General features: G+C 48.6%; 7 protein-coding genes across 7 annotated transcripts; 4 read left to right on the top strand and 3 right to left on the bottom strand.

Annotated features, from left to right (window-relative positions):
- Positions 1-893: 893 nt before the first annotated feature.
- On the top strand, positions 894-1139 carry LACBIDRAFT_306851 (uncharacterized protein; the record flags this gene model as incomplete). Its single annotated transcript, XM_001885609.1, has 1 exon — positions 894-1139. The coding sequence occupies one exon, from the start codon at positions 894-896 to the stop codon at positions 1137-1139; it is 246 nt and encodes an 81-aa protein (XP_001885644.1).
- A 5063-nt stretch (positions 1140-6202) lies between these two features.
- LACBIDRAFT_331231 (uncharacterized protein) lies at positions 6203-7487 on the bottom strand (the record flags this gene model as incomplete). The annotated part of the gene is made up of 6 exons (XM_001885535.1): positions 6203-6457; positions 6793-6835; positions 6971-7017; positions 7053-7202; positions 7304-7420; positions 7485-7487. The coding sequence occupies 6 exons, from the start codon at positions 7485-7487 to the stop codon at positions 6203-6205; spliced, it is 615 nt and encodes a 204-aa protein (XP_001885570.1).
- A 1277-nt stretch (positions 7488-8764) lies between these two features.
- LACBIDRAFT_295167 (uncharacterized protein) lies at positions 8765-10025 on the top strand (the record flags this gene model as incomplete). Its single annotated transcript, XM_001885608.1, has 7 exons — positions 8765-8865; positions 8920-9090; positions 9148-9276; positions 9339-9410; positions 9465-9654; positions 9716-9830; positions 9890-10025. The coding sequence occupies 7 exons, from the start codon at positions 8765-8767 to the stop codon at positions 9991-9993; spliced, it is 882 nt and encodes a 293-aa protein (XP_001885643.1). The 3' UTR covers positions 9994-10025.
- Positions 10026-10135: 110 nt separating this feature from the next.
- Positions 10136-11397, top strand: LACBIDRAFT_238324 (uncharacterized protein; the record flags this gene model as incomplete). The annotated part of the gene is made up of 3 exons (XM_001885607.1): positions 10136-10786; positions 10846-11165; positions 11232-11397. The coding sequence occupies 3 exons, from the start codon at positions 10136-10138 to the stop codon at positions 11395-11397; spliced, it is 1137 nt and encodes a 378-aa protein (XP_001885642.1).
- A 282-nt stretch (positions 11398-11679) lies between these two features.
- LACBIDRAFT_331228 (uncharacterized protein) lies at positions 11680-13336 on the bottom strand (the record flags this gene model as incomplete). Its single annotated transcript, XM_001885534.1, has 3 exons — positions 11680-12885; positions 13127-13163; positions 13239-13336. The coding sequence occupies 3 exons, from the start codon at positions 13334-13336 to the stop codon at positions 11680-11682; spliced, it is 1341 nt and encodes a 446-aa protein (XP_001885569.1).
- A 1053-nt stretch (positions 13337-14389) lies between these two features.
- Positions 14390-15640, bottom strand: LACBIDRAFT_331227 (uncharacterized protein; the record flags this gene model as incomplete). The annotated part of the gene is made up of 1 exon (XM_001885533.1): positions 14390-15640. The coding sequence occupies one exon, from the start codon at positions 15638-15640 to the stop codon at positions 14390-14392; it is 1251 nt and encodes a 416-aa protein (XP_001885568.1).
- A 298-nt stretch (positions 15641-15938) lies between these two features.
- Positions 15939-17863, top strand: LACBIDRAFT_331226 (uncharacterized protein; the record flags this gene model as incomplete). The annotated part of the gene is made up of 3 exons (XM_001885606.1): positions 15939-16569; positions 16591-17715; positions 17796-17863. 3 exons carry the CDS (start codon positions 15939-15941, stop codon positions 17861-17863), a joined length of 1824 nt encoding a protein of 607 aa, XP_001885641.1.
- Between the last annotated feature and the right edge of the window lie 88 nt (positions 17864-17951).

The following is a 17951-nucleotide window of genomic DNA, read 5'->3' as shown; positions in this document are numbered from 1 at the left end:
ATTGTTCCTGGGCCATAGTTGGGCCATAGGCTATAAGTAGCTATAAGTTATTTTTTAGCAAGGTCAATAGGGAGCAGAAGTGACTACGTAGTCCTATGTTGGTGCCTCAGTAGTACTGGAAAGGAGAAAAGAAGTCCTGTAGTGACCATTATTTCAGCTGAAACCGATAGCGAGAACAGGTGACTATGTAGTCCTACACGGGATGGGTGCTCCTACTGATTGCTTTGTAAACATCAAGGAACTACCTAAGTCTACTGACATGACTGCTACTATCGAGCAGAAACACATTTCCTGATGTACTCAGAACACACAACACTGAGGCCAGTGTGCCTATTCCAATGACATCACTTCAAGCTTTTTTCAAGGTGTGACCATGGTGTCGGCAATCCCAGCCCTACACTGCCTCACCTTAAAGCCCCTTGAAGCCACCAAATATAGGCATAATGTGCCTTAAGGTTGACATTAAACTTAATGTACATTACATTGCAGCAACACTACATCCACCTGCTAATGATGCACCCAAAATGAGAAATTAGCTTCAACAGATTTGAGCACCACCTTTCTCTACAAAAACTACATGAAAATCTCAGATAAATTCCCTTCTATCACTGTACCAAATTTCAGAATGTTTGACCCACATTTCACAAAGAAAAATTAAGATTATGGGTGTACATTGAGTCACGATCATATGAAGTCTGTTGTTTGTCACACCCCAAAAACTGTGTCAGGAAATGTTTATGTAATCTTCGGACTCTGAAATCGCAGTCCAACCTCATCATGTTGGATATTGGTCTGCTCCCTTCATGCCCTGACACAATTTTGACCTTTATACATCCTGAACATTGATTTTTTGGCTTTCTGAATTACTTTGAACACCTGATGAACACTAAAGTATGGCCAAACCCTGCTGGCAGGACCCTGTAGGGCTAGAAACCATCAACACCATTGTCAAGAAGATTAGTAGTACCACAGTGTACGAATGGGCTGCATACAGTTTAGCTCGAGCTCATTTCAGCTATCCTCAATGGACAAGACATTCTCTGCTGCACTGCAACTGGAGATGGGAAATCGGCAGCCTTTTCTATACCCTGTCTTGTGCTTTTAGAGTACAACCAACACCCCAAGTCATATTCCACTAATCTGCCCACCTGTTCAAGGCCAATTGGTGTCGTGATCACACCGACAAAGGGATTAGTGAGCAATATTGTATGTTTACCTTCTTTGTACACTTTCTGTCACTAACAACTTTCTAGGTGAACAAGCTTTCGAAACTCAACATATCTGTGTTCTCTTATTGCCACGAAAACCTCAGCAAGGCACAAAAGGCTGGGGTTCATTTGGCATGAGAGATCATGGAATGCATTAGGTGGCAGGTCATATGTGTGGATCCGGAGCATCTGCGCAACAAGGAATGGAGAGAAATAACCGCAATGTCCTGTTCGCTTGCATTGATGAAGCCCACCTGATCAATGTGTGGGGACTTTCATTCCATCCAGCATTTGCAGCTATCGGAGCCTTCTTCCATGGATGCTTTCCGGTGTCAATATCTACTAAACTTTCCCAAGGTTTCCCAGGTGATGAGATGGACGCTATCTATTGGACGTTGTCCATTTGTCAAAGCTCGGAGATGAATATCGTCATCCTTAGCCACAAGTTCGTAGATCTCACAATGAACATGATTAGCAACAAGATTCGTCACCCACGTGAATAAAGAAGGACACGCGTAGGAGATGTCAGCAGGGGAGAGTGACGGTGAGAATGGAGCATGACACTCTGAAGCATGTGGTGAGGCTGGTGAAGGTGCACTGTGCTTGTGCTTATAGACAAGAGTTATGATGTCTGAGATTTTGACCATGTTTCACCCTTGTATAAACTAGGGCTGCACACTGCTGCCGAACTTACGATGTACGGCCGTGAATATACGGCCCCCGCACCGTATCATGTGCCTCAGTGAAAGTCATCTATCGGTACGGCGACGGTACAGTAGATAACCGACAAGAATAATAGTTGACGGTCAGAAACGGCCGTTGTTGGTGTTTTAATTTCAAACGTTATCAACAGTCTCCTGCGGTCGACAAATCATCATTCGTTTCTTGTTCTCAACACGACGTGCCTACAGATACCTGTCGCATCATTGTCTTTCATCCCATAGGAACCTGTCACAGCACTACTTCTTACTTTTTCACTCTTTCTGTACACTATGCCATGAATGAAAAGGCTTCTTTTCGTCGTAATCAAGTTTGTAAATTCTGCATGCCCAAGGCGATTCTTTCAAAGGTTTGTACACTTACGCCCCCTCATAATCTTTTATGCGCATTTCAAATTCTAACAATCCTTGTGGCTGACAACAGTGATTTCTTGATATATTGCGGCTTGCAATTTCACCGTGAAACACAGGGAAATGTGCCTGCAAGCTCCATATTTATATGGTATGTTTTCAGAGGAGACACTACGCACTCTTTTCCACAATGCCTACAGAACTCGGATGCGCTATGGACACATCTGGTCAACTCAAAGATGCCGACGACATAGATTGGTACCACTCTGAATCAGACAGCCGCTCTCTTCCACGTCTTGCTGCATCCACTTTGCCTGCTGTGATAACAGGTCAATTTCTTTTTTTATTCTTGAACAACGTCTGATTCCAGCACTTCAGATGGTCGATGAAGTGGTCGAGGGGCGAAAATGGCTGACTATATTGCAGCTGAGGCCTTAGATTCTGACGGCGAGCCGATCCCGCCAAAGCAACCTCGAGCGGCAAATCGTGCCAAACGCTCTCGCAAGCCCCACGCAAAGAAACTTAAGCCGGATACTGGTGTTGAGGGCGATGACAAGGATGACGACTTCACGACGGGTTCATCGGATTCAGAGTCCAGCGACGGCTCTATTGAAGTTGAAGCAGTTTCGAATGCAGAGGTACGTCGCTTTTGTTTCCACTGGCTTTTTTACTCATCAACAATTGTCAGCTTGCCTCTGTCCTTCTCTCAAAGACTCTCCCAACGACGGGCCGCGGATCTGGAACAAAAAAACAAAAGCGTACTGCCCCAACCATTATCGAGGTTGAGGACGAGGACAGTCCACGTCGAGTTTCCGAACACTCTCCGAGTCCAGACGATGAAAACACTATTTTGGAAGAGATCCGACCTTTGGATCAAGTAGGACCATCATCCGGTAACAAGACGAAGAGTAAAGTATGTTCGTGTTAGATTTTCTTGTATGATTGACTAATAAACAACCCATTTAGTCTGCAACAAAGAATCCCATATACTATTTCTATAAAAGCGTCGCCCGTGGTGCTGATGGGGGGGTTGGGAACCCTGGTGACAAACATTTCCAGTGCTGCCACGGTAATCGCAAAATTTTCACTCTCAAGAAAACCGGAAAATCGAACCTCACATGTAAGTAACATAATTGCAACACTTCGCCGTAGCCTAACTCTGTTGTTTTTAGCCATGGTAAACAACTTGAAAGCATGCTCGCCAAGCATGTTCCAGCTCTTCGTTGCGTTGAAAGAGAGGCCTTCCAATCAACTTATTACTGAGGATGAAATCCGAATCGCTTCCGGCGAAAAGGTCCTCGACCCCGGAAAATCCAAGGAGTTCTTCAAGAACCTCAAGACGGCTTCTGAAAACATTCGCGCCACATTCGAAAAGCAGGCCGTCAATGCTGCCGTAAGTCATTTGATACTTTTATTTGTTGTTTAAAAGTCGCTTATAATTCATAGGATCCTTGGGATCAAGGAAAATTCAAGCAGCTCCTTGCTGAATGGATCGTAGTCTGTGACCAGCCATTCGAAGAGGTCGATAGGCCCGAGCTTCGTGAGCTCTTAACATACACCCACCATCCCGCTCCCACCCTCCAAATTCCACACCACGACGCTATTAAACGTCGAATAATGGAGATGGGTGAAGATAGTATGGAGTCCACCAAGCAAATGTTCAAGGTAAGAATCAATGTTTCAATTCCGAATGGAATATGTCTCATATTGTCATCAGGATGAGGTCCCCGGAAAGATCAGCCTCTCGCTCGACGCTTGGACATCCAGTAATAACTATGCTTTTCTTGCCATCGTCGCCCATTATGTAAATAAGGAAGGAAAGCTAGGTAACTAATAATTCCTGTCATTATTCTTACAGAGTATTTACATACTTAAAGAAGAATTGCTCATTGATTTTCGAGAGCTCGTTGGTGAACACTCAGGTGAAAACATGGCAGAAGTCGTATGGGAGACATTAAAACGATATGGAATTGAAGACCGTGTGAGTAATTTTTCAATTAAAAGTTCATGAGAAATGAACCGTTAATTTCGCACACAGATTTTTGCATTTATGCTTGACAATGCTTCAAACAATGATACTATGGTCGAAGGAATTGAGTCCCGAGCAGCCAAAGAGGGTATCCATCTCAACGCGGCTTGGGCCCGTCTTCGTTGCATGCCACACACTATCCATCTTGCCGCCATCAAGGTTCATCTCATCAATTATTTGTAGTTTATGATACTGAAGCTCATGTTACCTTGCAGTTACTTGAGGCAATCGGGGCCATCTCCAAGATGGAAGCCCAAAAGGCCACGTCCAGAAGTGGCAATTATCAAGATTCCACAACAGCACCTCTCGGTTGTTCTCACGATGACGACGCTGCTGCGCAAGATGACGGAGACCAAGAGGAGGAGGTTAGTTTATCCCCTGATGCATCGGGCAATATATTGCCTGCCGTTGAAAAGGTGAGTCGATTGTTTACATAGCTTAAGTCTTGAGCTGATGATATTTTGAGCTTCGTAAAGTCATCCGCGCAATTCGTTCCAGCCCTCAGCGGAAGCAGGCATGGTTCAAGCAACTTGAAGACTCATTTCGGGGCAAGAACGGTGTTGAGCGACAATGTGCGTTGATGCTTATCTTGGATGTTAAAACTCGTTGGTCTTCGACACATCAAATGCTGCATACGTCAACTTCTGTATTCTTCTTTTGTTGGTCATTACTCAGTAGTCATGTAGGACGTGCCTTAGACTTTGCGAAGGAAATCGATGAGTTCGTTGGGCGCCACCGAGATCTCCGTGCATTGGAGCTCGATGCCGCTGACTGGTCAGCCATACGTCTTGTTGCAGGCTGGCTCAAGGTCTTTCGTTCGGCTACTACTGACATGTCCAAGACGAAGGAGCCCATGCTCTCCACTGTCCATGCCATTTTCCGTGGATTACAAGACCATGTTCACCAAGCGTTGGCAGATCTTCCTGACTCTGCACCACATCAATTGAGAAACGGCTTGATTGAGGCTCACAAAAAACTCAGTGACTACTATTATCGTTCGGATGAGTCCCCATATTATACTTGGGCTTCTTGTATGCTTTTTCCTTCCTCTACTTCGTTTTTTCTTTCTGAAATTTGACCTTTATTTCCAGTACTTGATCCTCGGATCATGTATGTAGGGCTTAGAAGAGACTGCGCTTCGGACCCCACACTTCTCGCTGATTTGAACAACGCACGGGATCAATTGAAGACATTTTTCAACAAAAACTACGCAAATCGGACTCGTTGAACCCCTGTTCAATCATCGCGATCAAGTTCATCCATTCCTTCAGCCAGTGGTAGTGCCCCCCACTCACCCGAAAAGGTAAATTTGACATCGCGCTACCAAAAGGAAGACCGGGTAGTCGTCAACGAGCTGGATGAGCTTTACAAGTTAACATGCGAAGACTTTGATACCTGTAAACCCCTGGAATGGTGGCTTGGGAGACGGTCACAATTTCCTAACCTCTATCGCCTCGCACACGACCTTTTCTCGATTCCAGGTATGTTCATCAATGTTTTTAAGTTCATTTTCGATCACTCACCAGTACCACAGGTTCTGCAGTTGCCGTTGAACGTATATTTTCCGGGGGGCGTGATACTATCTCTCTACGACATGCCAGCCTCATTCCAGATACCATCAGAGTGCTGATGTTGGTCAAAAATCGCCTCAGGCTTGCACGCGTCAACCTTACAAAGAAAGATCAACACTAATATATACCTCCAGTAGCTAGTGTTAATTAAATTACTTTTCTTTCCTTGTAAGCCACCGAACACGGCCGTTTACGGTCATGTTCTGCACCGACCGTACCGCGGTTGGCTTGCAGATTGCTCGACAGTAACGGTTTCGGTGTACCCGACACCGTCATGCAACCGAATGCATACGGCCGTATACCGTTACGGTACGGTGCGCACCCCTAGTATAAACCGAGCAACAGACTTCGCATGAAAAACACCTCTTGGATCAGGCTGTCCAGAGACATGGCTTGGGTTGTAGAACGAAATTCGCCCACAGAGTCAAAGCCAGAGTCCTCAAGCAGTTGCTCCATCTGCTCAAATTTCGATGTGAGCCTTTGCGCTTCGTCTTGTGGAGCTTGTATCAGCCGTGGTTGACTGGAGGATCCACTTAGACAACAAAGCTCATTGAAAGGAGAGCCGAGAAGAGGCGACAACTGCATAGTAGATGATGGTTCTCTGAGCTCACCCGGATGTGAAAGAAGGAGAGAATTCGAGGCAGGGGGCAGAAAATGTGCGATATAATGTGGAGTTTCCGGCACCTCAACCAGGGGCATTCTCTGATAGGTTCTGATGGTTCTGACATTGTTTTCCATAGCAATTGAAGTTTCAAAGCAAATAGATTAAAATTTGGATAAAAATGGAGGACAGTAGGGCTGTTAATACATAAGGAGCCAGTTGTTGACAGTTGTTCACTTTCCGCCGAAAACCTTATTCTTAAAAAGGAGCGATATCATGTGATGCCGGAAACAAGGCGCGGTCGCGAACTCACGGAAGTTACTAAGTCCTTGGTTTTGTATTTCAGGAGGGAATTGCTCAATGGACAGAATATATAGTAAATGCACCCTAAGTTCTATGATGCCAACTAAAGCAAAGCCGTATATATTGATACTAATACACCTTTTGGGACAGTGGGTAAGTAATCAGTGGCAACTAACAATCGCGCCCACCTGGAGGTGTCGTTTCGCGCCCCGCCATCTGCATCCCGCCCTGAAATCTACCCCGTATGTTTGTCGTTGGTGTGGGACTGACGCAGATGAGAGTTGCGTCAGGCGCTTGCAGATGAGCGATGATGTGAGGAGCGAAGCTCTGTGTCGTGGGTCGCTTGGATATTCCCCCGCCCTGAAATCCACCTGAGGGATGTTTGCCGTTGGCATCGGGCTCGTGCGGATGGGGCCATGCCTAAGTGGTGTCATGCTCGTAGGCCGTGGCTTGCTTGTGCTTCACTGTTGGCAGCTTTCATTGTACTGTCGGCGCCGGGCACTTGTCGTCGTTGGGCTCACCTTTGTGCCCTTGCTGGGTGTGCTTTGTGTGGTCGGGGCGGTATTTCCGTTTGTGATACCAACACCGGAGTGGTCTTGAGTTGCAGGGCTTGCGACATTGGCGGGGGAGTTTGAGAGCTGGTGGCAGAAAGATCATTTGTTTGTTTCGCATCGTGTTTCCCCAGGTCATGTGATGTTTTACCATTTCGAGCAATAAGGTTTTCGGCGGAATCTCAAAAGTGGTTGTTGACGCACAAGGATTTCAAAGTCCGAAGATTACATAAACAATTCCTGACACAGTTTTTGGGGCACTTTTGAGATTCCGCCTCAAACTTTAATCCCAAAACGGGAAGTCGCCTTATTTTTAGAATCCAGCGGAAACCAAACAAACCGATATTTGGTGTCGTGATTTCTTGCTCGCCCTCGCCAACTCGATGACGGCTGCTCACAGCTCCAGGAGCTCGCCAACCCTGCCAAGACAGCATAAAGGTAGTATCTCGCCGGCTTTCCTACATTCCTTACTGTTACTACTAATGAGCATTCTTTTGGCCTCACGCTGGCACAACGAATTGACATAACCGCCGCAACACGAACCCGCCGCCATCAAAGCCTCGCATACGAAAATACTAGCCCCTCACCATCGCGTAAAACTGTCGCAACAAGAACCCGCCATCGTGAAAGCCTCGCGCCATCGCGCAACTTCATCAAAACGATCACTTGGAAGAATGGTACAGCGTGAGCGGTATCTCGCTTCTAGCGGTGGGTTGCGAGGGTAGAGCGAAGAGAAGCAGCAAGGAGGGACCTCAGTGCCTCGTGTAATTATGAATTGGAGGGCGGGATTTAGTAGAGCGGTTGAATGCTCGTGCATTCCAGAACAGCGTCGACATCTTGATCATGTACACTACAAAGTTACACTAAAATACTGGAAGTCCTGTGTAGGGTCCCTCCTCTCCTCCATTTTCGAAGCTGCAGGAAACTTAAAATGGCATGTACTCAGATAAGTAAACCCAGCGTCGAGCCACAAACCTTCGATGAAATCACTGAGGGAACATTTCTAAAAATAAGTCGATTTCCCTTTTTGGGATTAAAGTTTGAGGCGGAAAGTGAACAACTTTTTTGGGGCGCGAAGAAAACAGGACTACATTTTGCGTGACATATCAATATATCACGCGAGGACGCGTCGACGTCTGGTCACGTCGCTTCTCCTCCTTAGCTTTGCCTCAGCTCGGGTTTGTCTTCTTCAACATACGATGAACAAAACTAAGAGCTGCAGCGCTGTGGTTTTACTCGAACTACATTCTCCTATTTTACCGGTTCGATCCGATTGCCAAGCGTCCTGAGCAGCCTGAGCCACAGTTCTCCTATGTCCATGGCACGCATAAAGATCCTTTGTTCAGGCCACCCGAATGGTACCTTCTTTTTCTTTCTATATCTCTGGTTTTCTCTCATTCCTTCTTCCAGAAAGATACTTACTAGACACCAATGCTCTCTTCCATCCACGTCGTCTCGGGATTGATATGCCTGCTTCCCCTCGTCCTGGGTGCAGTATCTCAAGCGCAGGTTGATGCAAACGCACCTAGCAGGTACGCTTGCCACTCTCCCCCTTAAATTTCTTCTGACCTGCCACCCCACACCAGACAGTGCGGTTCAGAAATTAGTTCCGAAAAAGCTGCAGAGTACGAGCACCGATTCGACCTCGACAGGACTTCTCAGGTCCTCATTGAATCCGAAACCTCCGTGAACGCGCCGATAAACGTGTGGTTCCATGTAGTAGCCCAGAATAAGAGCATCGAGGGTGGTTGGGTTCCGTGCGTATCCTCCGTTCCTGTTAAGAAGGGACTGACTGATGTGTGGAATGAATGCAGAAAGGAGCAGGTGAATAGCCAGATGAACGTCTTGAATGCCGACTACGAACCTACGGGGTTGAAGTTCGTACTTGCGGGCGTTGATTATACGATTAACCAAGATTGGTTCATGAATGGAGGGCCGCAGACGTTCGGTTTTCCCCTTTTTCCCTACCTTTTTACCTTGCTTATTTCAGCCCTGCTTATGACAGGACGCAACAAACCCAGATGAAAGCGAAACTTCGGATAGGTGGTGCGGCCGACTTGAACCTTTATTCCGTCGAGTACGCACATACTCCCAGTTCACTCCTACCTTGTTAATAATTTCGTCTCGACAGCTTCTCCGGAGATTGGATGGGCCTCCTCGGATACTCTACGTTCCCCGTCGCGTACAGCAACGCGCCAAAGGACGATGGGGTGGTGGTACTGTATACATCTTTACCGGGTGGGACTACGCCGTCGTTTAACCTTGGACGGACGGTGACGCATGAGGTTGGGCATTGGGTTGGGTTGTATCATACATTTCAGGTACGCTCGTCTCTTCTGAGTGATTGAACGCGTAGTTGACGAGGAGTGTACTTTGATTTAGGGCGGCTGCGAGGCGCCTGGAGATGGTGTCAGTGATACGCCGTACGAGGGTACCCCGACCAGAGGGTGTCCTGCGACTAAAGATACGTGCAGCCAAGCTGGGGTGGATCCCATTCGTGAGTAGCGCTTCTTCGTCCTCTTAGATTTTTATTTGCTGAGCGGCGGTATGTACTAGATAACTACATGGACTACAGCGTCGACTCGTGCTTGAACCAATTCACGAATGGGCAGGCTGAGAGGATGAAGAGCCAGATTAGAACATATCGCGGGATATCTTAGATGTACTTTTGTGATATAGACTAATTACACCCATCGATGGCATCAGTATCGCGTTATAATTATGTCGATCACTCGATTATCCCTCCGTTCTCCCTCCATCCTCCGCCTTCGCCCTCTCTCAACCATCTACCATAGATCCATCATGTCTACACAAAAACCTCTCCTAGTAGCCGTAGTAGGCGTCGGCCTCGTCGGCTCCGAATTCATCTCTCAACTCCTCTCAATCCCATCACCCTCCCCACTCAAACTCATCTCCTTAACTTCCTCCACACGCACACTCACCCTCGACCCCAACTCATCCTCATCTTCCGCCCCCCAACTCAAAAATGAATGGAAGTCCCTCCTGTCTTCGTCTTCCCTCCCCGCAGACCTCCAAAGCCTCACTACACGGCTCACAACCCTCGTCTCCCAAGACAAAGAACGTGTGATATTGGTGGATAATACCTCCTCCGACTCCGTGGCAGCTTTATACCCCACCTGGCTAGCACAAGGCATCAACGTCGTCACCCCCAATAAAAAGGCGTATTCTGGGGACGTACAGCTCTGGAAAGATATCTTGGAAGCAAGTAGTAGTCAGGGTGGGGGGCGGTACTTGAATGAAGCGACCGTTGGTGCTGGGCTGCCTGTTATATCGACGTTGAAGGAATTACTTGGGACGGGGGATAAGATCATCAAGATCGAGGGCGTTTTTTCTGGGACGATGAGTTATATTTTCAATGAGTTTTCGACGGGACGTGAAGGTGGACCGGCGTTTTCTGCTGTTGTTGGTGTTGCGAGGGAGAAGGGGTATACGGTATGTTTATTCCCTTCCTTCCCTCTTACCTTTTACAATGACAATCTTACGACTTACAGGAACCACACCCAGCAGACGACCTAAACGGGTTCGACGTAGCACGTAAACTGACCATCCTCTCGCGCATCATATCCTCTTTCCCCACCTCCTCTCCCTCCACCTTGCCACCACTCCAATCCTTCAAATCCGTCAAAACAGCCTCACTCATCCCCCCCGAATTAGAAGGGATACCCACAGGCGACGAGTTCCTCGCCCGTCTACCTGCGCATGACGCGCAGTTCGCCAAGTTGAGGGAAGAAGCGAGTAAGGAGGGGAAGGTGCTTAGGTTTGTGGGCGTTGTGGATGTGAAAGGGGGGGAGGTGAGAGCTGGGTTGGAGAAGTAAGCCGTTGTTCTTTTGTTATGAGAGAGTAAGGGGATGAGTGCTAATGTGTGTGTGTTATGAAGGTACCCTACTACCCACCCATTCGCGACGTCTCTTGGCGGGTCCGATAATATTATCATGTTCCATACGGAGAGGTATAGCCCTAGACCATTGATCATCCAGGGTGCTGGTGCGGGTGCGGCGGTTACTGCTATGGGAGTTTTGGGCGATGTGTTGAAGTTGGTTTAAGGGGGGAATAAATTGAAGAATGGAAAAGTATAGACTTGGAGGGTATGATGTAAAATTTAAAATGTAAAAACACTGGAGGAATCTGAGTAACTGTTCATCGCACCGCACTGTCGCGACTATCATTTATGATAACTAAGGAAGAGACTAGTTTCTCAGTTAGAGCAAGGTTCTAAGTGCGGATAACGTCCTCGTCCTCCGCGGCCTCCGCCTTCTCCACCAACCTAAATTTTTCACTCGTACAAACCGCATCCAGTCTAGATGATGTTGCGAAGTTGGGAGAGTCTAGTGATCACCAAGGAACCGCAATTTCTGCTCAGAATAAAACGCAGCGCTCTGTTGGGCCAGCCAAGGATCCGCCTCTACGATAGAGACCATCTCCTTCAAATCTTCGCAATGAACCAATTTCTTAACCGATTCTGCGTCCAAATACAACGTCCGGATGGGTGCGCCAGCTTGCTGGCGGTCTGAAATAAATTGATGAAGCATGTCGAAGTCGTCGTCAAGGGCCCGAACTGCGATGCTATCCAGCTGAGGCCAGCGAGGTACCATGGAATGGATACCCCCTCTGGAGGTCATGCCATGTAACACATCTCGCCAGTAATGATTGGGAAGAACGAGGGTTTCGATCCCAGGAAAGCAAAATTCAGCTTGATCGAGGGATAATTCTATCACGCCTGAGGCCGGACTGAGCGTTAGTGTGAGTGTTTTCAGCTTCGGAAAGCGGGGAGATTTCTTGCGCTGGATGTCTTCTTCCAGCGGGACGAGATCATCCCCGACGAATGGGGCAATGGCGATTTCTTCCAGATCCGGAGCTGAGATCGTGAGCAGAAGCTCAGAGACTGCAAGCATATTTCCGTAGACGTGAAGACGGCGTAGGGAAGGCATATCGCACACGCGCGATACCGCAACGTCTTCGCGCCACCAGACGAAGAGACGATCATAGATAACCAGCGTGATCAGCGATGCGGAACACAATTGTATCATCCTGAAAAAGGCCTCATAAGGCAGCGACTTCCTCATCGGCGCCAGATGAAGCTCAGTGACGTTGGTAAGCGGAACGCGGAAGTAGTGCAACCCCGTACCCCGCAAACGAACATCCGTGAGCCTCGGAGCGTCTCTGAGTGTAAGCTCATGATAGTCAGGCTCGGGCCTTTCTCTCCCCTCCACCTGAAAGCGTCGAAGGTGGGGGTACGTGCTGTGCTGCATTGACTCCAACACCACTAATATAGCGGGGGTGGTTTGGGTAACCCCAGACACCTCAATGGTATGGCACCGACGGTAGTGAGGTTGGAGGATATGGGCGAGTGAATGTGCAGAGTCGGTGGAGGGATGTTCATCAGGGCTACGGAAGTCGTAGAAAAGTCGCAAATCAATCAAGGATTCCTTGGATCTTTCGATGTAAGTTTGTATGGCGGACAAGTTCCAAGGCGGTGAAATATCCACGTTTGACCACAAGGCAGGTGTTGCCAACACGGTTTGCCGCCAATACTGTGATACTTGCGCGGGTATGAAAGGAAAGGAACGAAATTCATCTTCGGAAGGAAGCAGCATGGTTTGCGTCGTTTCGAAAATGGATCCTAGGAGTTCCGGTGGTAGGGTACATCAGGAAAATCACACTACCGTGACGGCTCGTGGGATGCGTGATCGATGTGGCAGCGTGGGAGCTGCTCGTCACAAGTTCTCACAACTGCCACAATTCTTCGTCGTCGCCACGATTGCTCTCACTCACCACAATCGAACTATTCACCACGAACACGCTTCCACGACTGCCACCATCCTCACTTTTCTCCTACAAGTCAATCTCACGCAACTTCAAGTCTGGCAAGCATCACACAACTCACCTCGGCCTCATCGTCTTTGACATCGACGGATCATTTTGCTCGCTTCCATTCCAGTTATGGAATAAATTTGCGAATCGTTGGATGGATTGGAATGACATGTTAAGTGGGATGAACAGTGTCCAGTAAGTTTTCGAAGTCTGTTTATTAATTTTGGCACCTGAGCGGCGAGCGCTCATTCATAGATCAACCCCTTTCTACCCACCCCACGGCGCCCACTTCCCTTTTGCCTCTGCAGCAACATCGACCCTCTGGGAATCGACCTCCCACCTGGGCATCGTCATCCCCCTACCACTTCGGCAGCATGATCGTAGATACCGACCACCTGGTCCCTCCTGTGCCGCCCTCTCAACAAGTCCCAGGTCCGACATCCTGCTCGTCATATCCGGAATTTTCTTTGGAGGTTGGAACAGTGGTGAAGCTTGTAGGACATGGTGTTAGGCTGGTCTTGAAGTGTCACATAGTCTAAGAGTTAACACGTATGCATATCTTCCACCTTGTTCCAGGAGATCTTGAGTTCAAGTCTTGTTAAGTACCAAAGTTTTGTAATTACATTAATCCGACAACGAAGACTCTAAGAGTCAGTAGATAAACACAATCTTCAGTACTTAAAAGCGCTTGGTAGGAGATACAGAATAACAAAATTATATGGAATAACAACAAAATTTTAGTGACTGAAGTTGGGATCATGGTGCCACAAAAAGTTGTGGCGCTGAAGCCGCCACCGCAAGTATAATGTCCCCACACGCACTTCTGGCGTCGTGGCCGGCGTGGTAAGCATGGTGCCACACCCACCACATGGAATGCGATTTTCCTGATGTATCGATTGGGAAAACTTCGTTTGAGTGGGATGGTGAGGATTTCGAGTCCAATGTACTTCTTCGAGATATTGCATGCATCTGATAATGTAACGACTTTGAGAAGGGGCAGGTATCGAAGAAGGTTTATGTGACGGTGTTGGGCGCAGATAGAAAGATCTATTTGAAGGAGTCGTGACTCTATTATAAGTACGGTTGTGGTCCGGCCCGCCGGCTACTGCTATGCAATTTCAATGGGCTTCAATGCCAGAAAAAAAAGGTATCATTGGTTCAAAGTCACTGTATAATCTATCCCGATCGTACGCGTGCCTCGGCTCGAAATAAACCTGAAAGAATCTAGTCATCACCAAGGAACCGAGACTCTTGCTCAGAATAAAACGCAGCGCTCTGTTGGGTCAGCCAAGGATCCGCCTCTACTACTATAGAAACCTTCTGCCTCATATCTTCGTAATGAACCAAAAATTTCTTGACCGATTCTGCGTCCAGGTACAACGTCCGGATGGGTGCTCCAGCGTCCTGGCGGTCCAAAATAAATTGATGAAGCACGTCGAAGTCGTCGTCAAGGGCCCGAAGTGCAACGCCATCCAGCTGAGGCCACCGAGGTACTACGGAATTGGTCAGGCATTGTAACATAAGCGACCAGTCAAAACTAGGAAGAACGAGCGTATTGATTCCAGGAAAACAAAATTCCGCTCGATCAAACACTGATTCAATCATCTCTGTGAAGGTCGAGCGAAGCGTTAGCGTGAGTGATTTCAGCTTTGGAAAGCGGGGAGATCTCTTGTGCATGATGTCTTCTTCCAGCAGGACGAGATCACCCCTGGTGTATGGCGCAATGGAGATTTCTTCCAGATCCGGAGCTGAGATGGAGAGCAGAAGCTCTGAGATTGGAATCATCGTTCCGTAGATGTGAATGCGGCGTAGGAAAGGCATATCGTACACGTGCGATGGCGCGAGGTTGAAGACGAGAGCATCATAGACGACCAGTGTGATCAGCGATGCGGAACACGATTGTATTATCGTGCAAAAAGCCGCGTAAGACAGCGGGAACCCCACCGGTGCCAGATGAAGCTCAGTGACGTTGGTAAGCGGAACGCGGAAGTAGTGCAACCCCATACCCCGCAAACGCACGTCGGTGAGCATCGGAGTGTCTCTCAATGCCAACACATCATGATCAGCCTCGGCCATTTCTCTCCCCTCTACTAAGAAGCGTCGAAGGTGGGGGTACGTGCTGTGCTGCATTGACTCCAACACCACTAATATAGCGGAGGTGGTTTGGGTAACCCCAGACACCTCAATGGTACGGCACCGACGGTAGTGAAGTTGGATGATATGGGCGAGTGAATGTGCGGAGTCAGTGGAGGGATATTCATCAGGACTACTGAAGTCGTAGAAAAGGCGTAGATCAATCAAAGATTCCTTGGATTTATCGATGTAAGTTTGTATGGCGGACAAGTTCCAAGGAGGTGAAATATCCACGTTTGACCACAAGGCAGGCGTTGCCAGCACGGTTTGCCGCCAATACTGCGATACTTGCGCGGGTATGAAAGGGAAGGAACGAAAGGCATCTTCTGAAGGAAGCAGCATGGTTTGTGTCGTTTCGAAAATGGATCCTAGGAGTTCCGGTGGTAGGGTATCGATTGGGAAAACTTCGTTTGAGTGGGATGGTGAGGATTTCGAGTCCAATGTACTTCTTCGAGATATTGCATGCATCTGATAATTTAACGACTTTGAGAAGGGGCAGGTATCGAAGAAGGTTTATGTGACGGTGTTGGGCGCAGATGGAAAGATGATCTTTCAAAGATCTATTTGACACGCTCCTTGATCTATTACTTCCACATACACCTTGTTTCCCACGGCCAAACCGTGCAAGAATTGAAGAAGTATGGAGGGAAACATAGTCAGTAGCAATGAAAGGTACCATAAACCCAAGTCCCCTGGCCCGCACACGGCACAAAGATACTCGCAACCCATCCCAGCACAAACCACGAAGTCCCCGCGCACGGAGGGAGGCGCAACACGCTCCCAACGGTCGACACGCCAACCCCGCCCACAGACCCCTGCAAATACACCCCCCTCCTTCCTGGAGAGCGCGGTGGCTAAAGTAGGGAGGGTAGCCCAGTCGGTCACCAGCACATCCCCGGCAAAAACCAAGAGCGTACTCGTAGGCAACAAAAAGAGGGCACTGGACGCAGAACGCACGACCACCCCAACCCCACAATCATACAACAACGAAGCACGAAGCATAGGCAATCAGTTCGACCCGAGCCATCGCCCACCGTGGGACGAAGACATAGAGTCGACAGGCGACGAAGGGGAACAGGGAGAAATTGACCAAAACTCCATGCAAACCGACAGCTTCAGCATCCTCGCGGACCGCCTCGAAGACGGCGACAAAAGGTTCAAAAACCTATACAGCTCCCTCGTAGAAGCCGGCAGCCTTGTGCAATCCCTGGAAAGCGATGGAATGCTGGGCATTATAAAGGCTGACCCAAAAATCACAGGATGCCTGACAGGTTTGTCTAATGCCGTCTTAGAACAGCCCTACAAAATCATCATGGAACAACAGGCGACACTCACACAGGCAATGCACGAGGTCATCAGGACCATGGCCTCACACATGGAGAAAACCGAAGCCATTGGAGACAAAGTCGAGCGTATGAGGGAAGAGACAACGTTCAACTTCTCGGCAATGGCTGAGCAGCTCAAGGTGCTCGAAACAGCAAATAACGCCACCCAAACCCGATTCAAAACCCTCGATGAGATAGTAGGAAACACAAGCCCACAGAACACGGGAACGGCCAAGAACACAAGCTTCACCACAAGTTACGCGACCGGCCCCCTTCCCAAACCAAAAGGAAAGACAGTCAACAATCCAGGACAAGAGAAGCCAAACACAAATCCGGCAGCAGCCCACCACCTAAGCCGCGCCGTCATACGCTTCCTCCCAGACGGAATACGGGATGAAGACCGCATGGAACCAGCCCTAATCGTCAGCACGATAAACAACGCCCTCGCAAACTCACAGTCTCTCAAAGCCAAACACATCAGGGCGGTAACGGCGTCATATAACAACCAGGGTAACCTTATCGTCTCAACACGCGCAGACCAACTTGCAGCAGACCTTCTACAGTATGCAGAATTATTCATTCCACTAATTAACCAGGGATACGAAACGAGCGCCAGAGAGGACAAGCGGTGGTTCAAGATCCAAATTGATGGGGTCAGCACACACACCATGACACGCTTCGGGCCCAGATCCGTCATCTCCGCTGAAACAGTACACGAAGAACTCTTGGCTTGCAACGTCATCTACGCACAGGCGATAGACAACATCGTTGCCCCCCCACGATGGATGCGAACACAGGAAGAGCTGGACAACACACTTAGGTCGTCACTCGTTTTCGCGGTGGACGATGAAGAGGTGGCCAGGGGAATTCTGCAAGGAAAGACACTGGCGGCCTTCGCACGACACTGCCCACTAAGGGCATACCAAGATAGACCCCCTGTCAAACAGTGTAAGAACTGCTGGGGATGGGACCACAAGGCGGAAAATTGCCCAAATCCGACTAGGTGCAGGCTTTGCGCGGACAATCACAAGGAAGAAGACCACCCTGCGGAACCAGATTGCCGCAAGTGCAAAGCGCTCGAAGAAAGTGACGGTATGAGCATAGACAGAGGCCAATGCCCACACAACCTCCACTGCGCAAACTGCTCCACGGAAACTCACATAACGGAAAAGGACCACCCAGCAGATGCCAGAAGGTGCCCCATTCGGCTCGAGAAGTATGGAACAGCCTGTGCCAATGAACGAAAGGCACTAAAGTCAGACAACCCTAGTGATGTGCAGGCCCGGCTTGGCCTGAAAGCCACGGCTATGGCCCGGCTTTGCACGGCT

Source organism: Laccaria bicolor, genomic scaffold (genome assembly GCF_000143565.1).
Source record: "Laccaria bicolor S238N-H82 LACBIscaffold_32 genomic scaffold, whole genome shotgun sequence".
Taxonomy (NCBI): Eukaryota; Fungi; Basidiomycota; class Agaricomycetes; order Agaricales; family Hydnangiaceae; genus Laccaria; species Laccaria bicolor.
The sequence above is the reverse complement of the archived record's forward strand: the minus strand, read 5'-3'. Positions and strand labels throughout refer to the sequence as shown.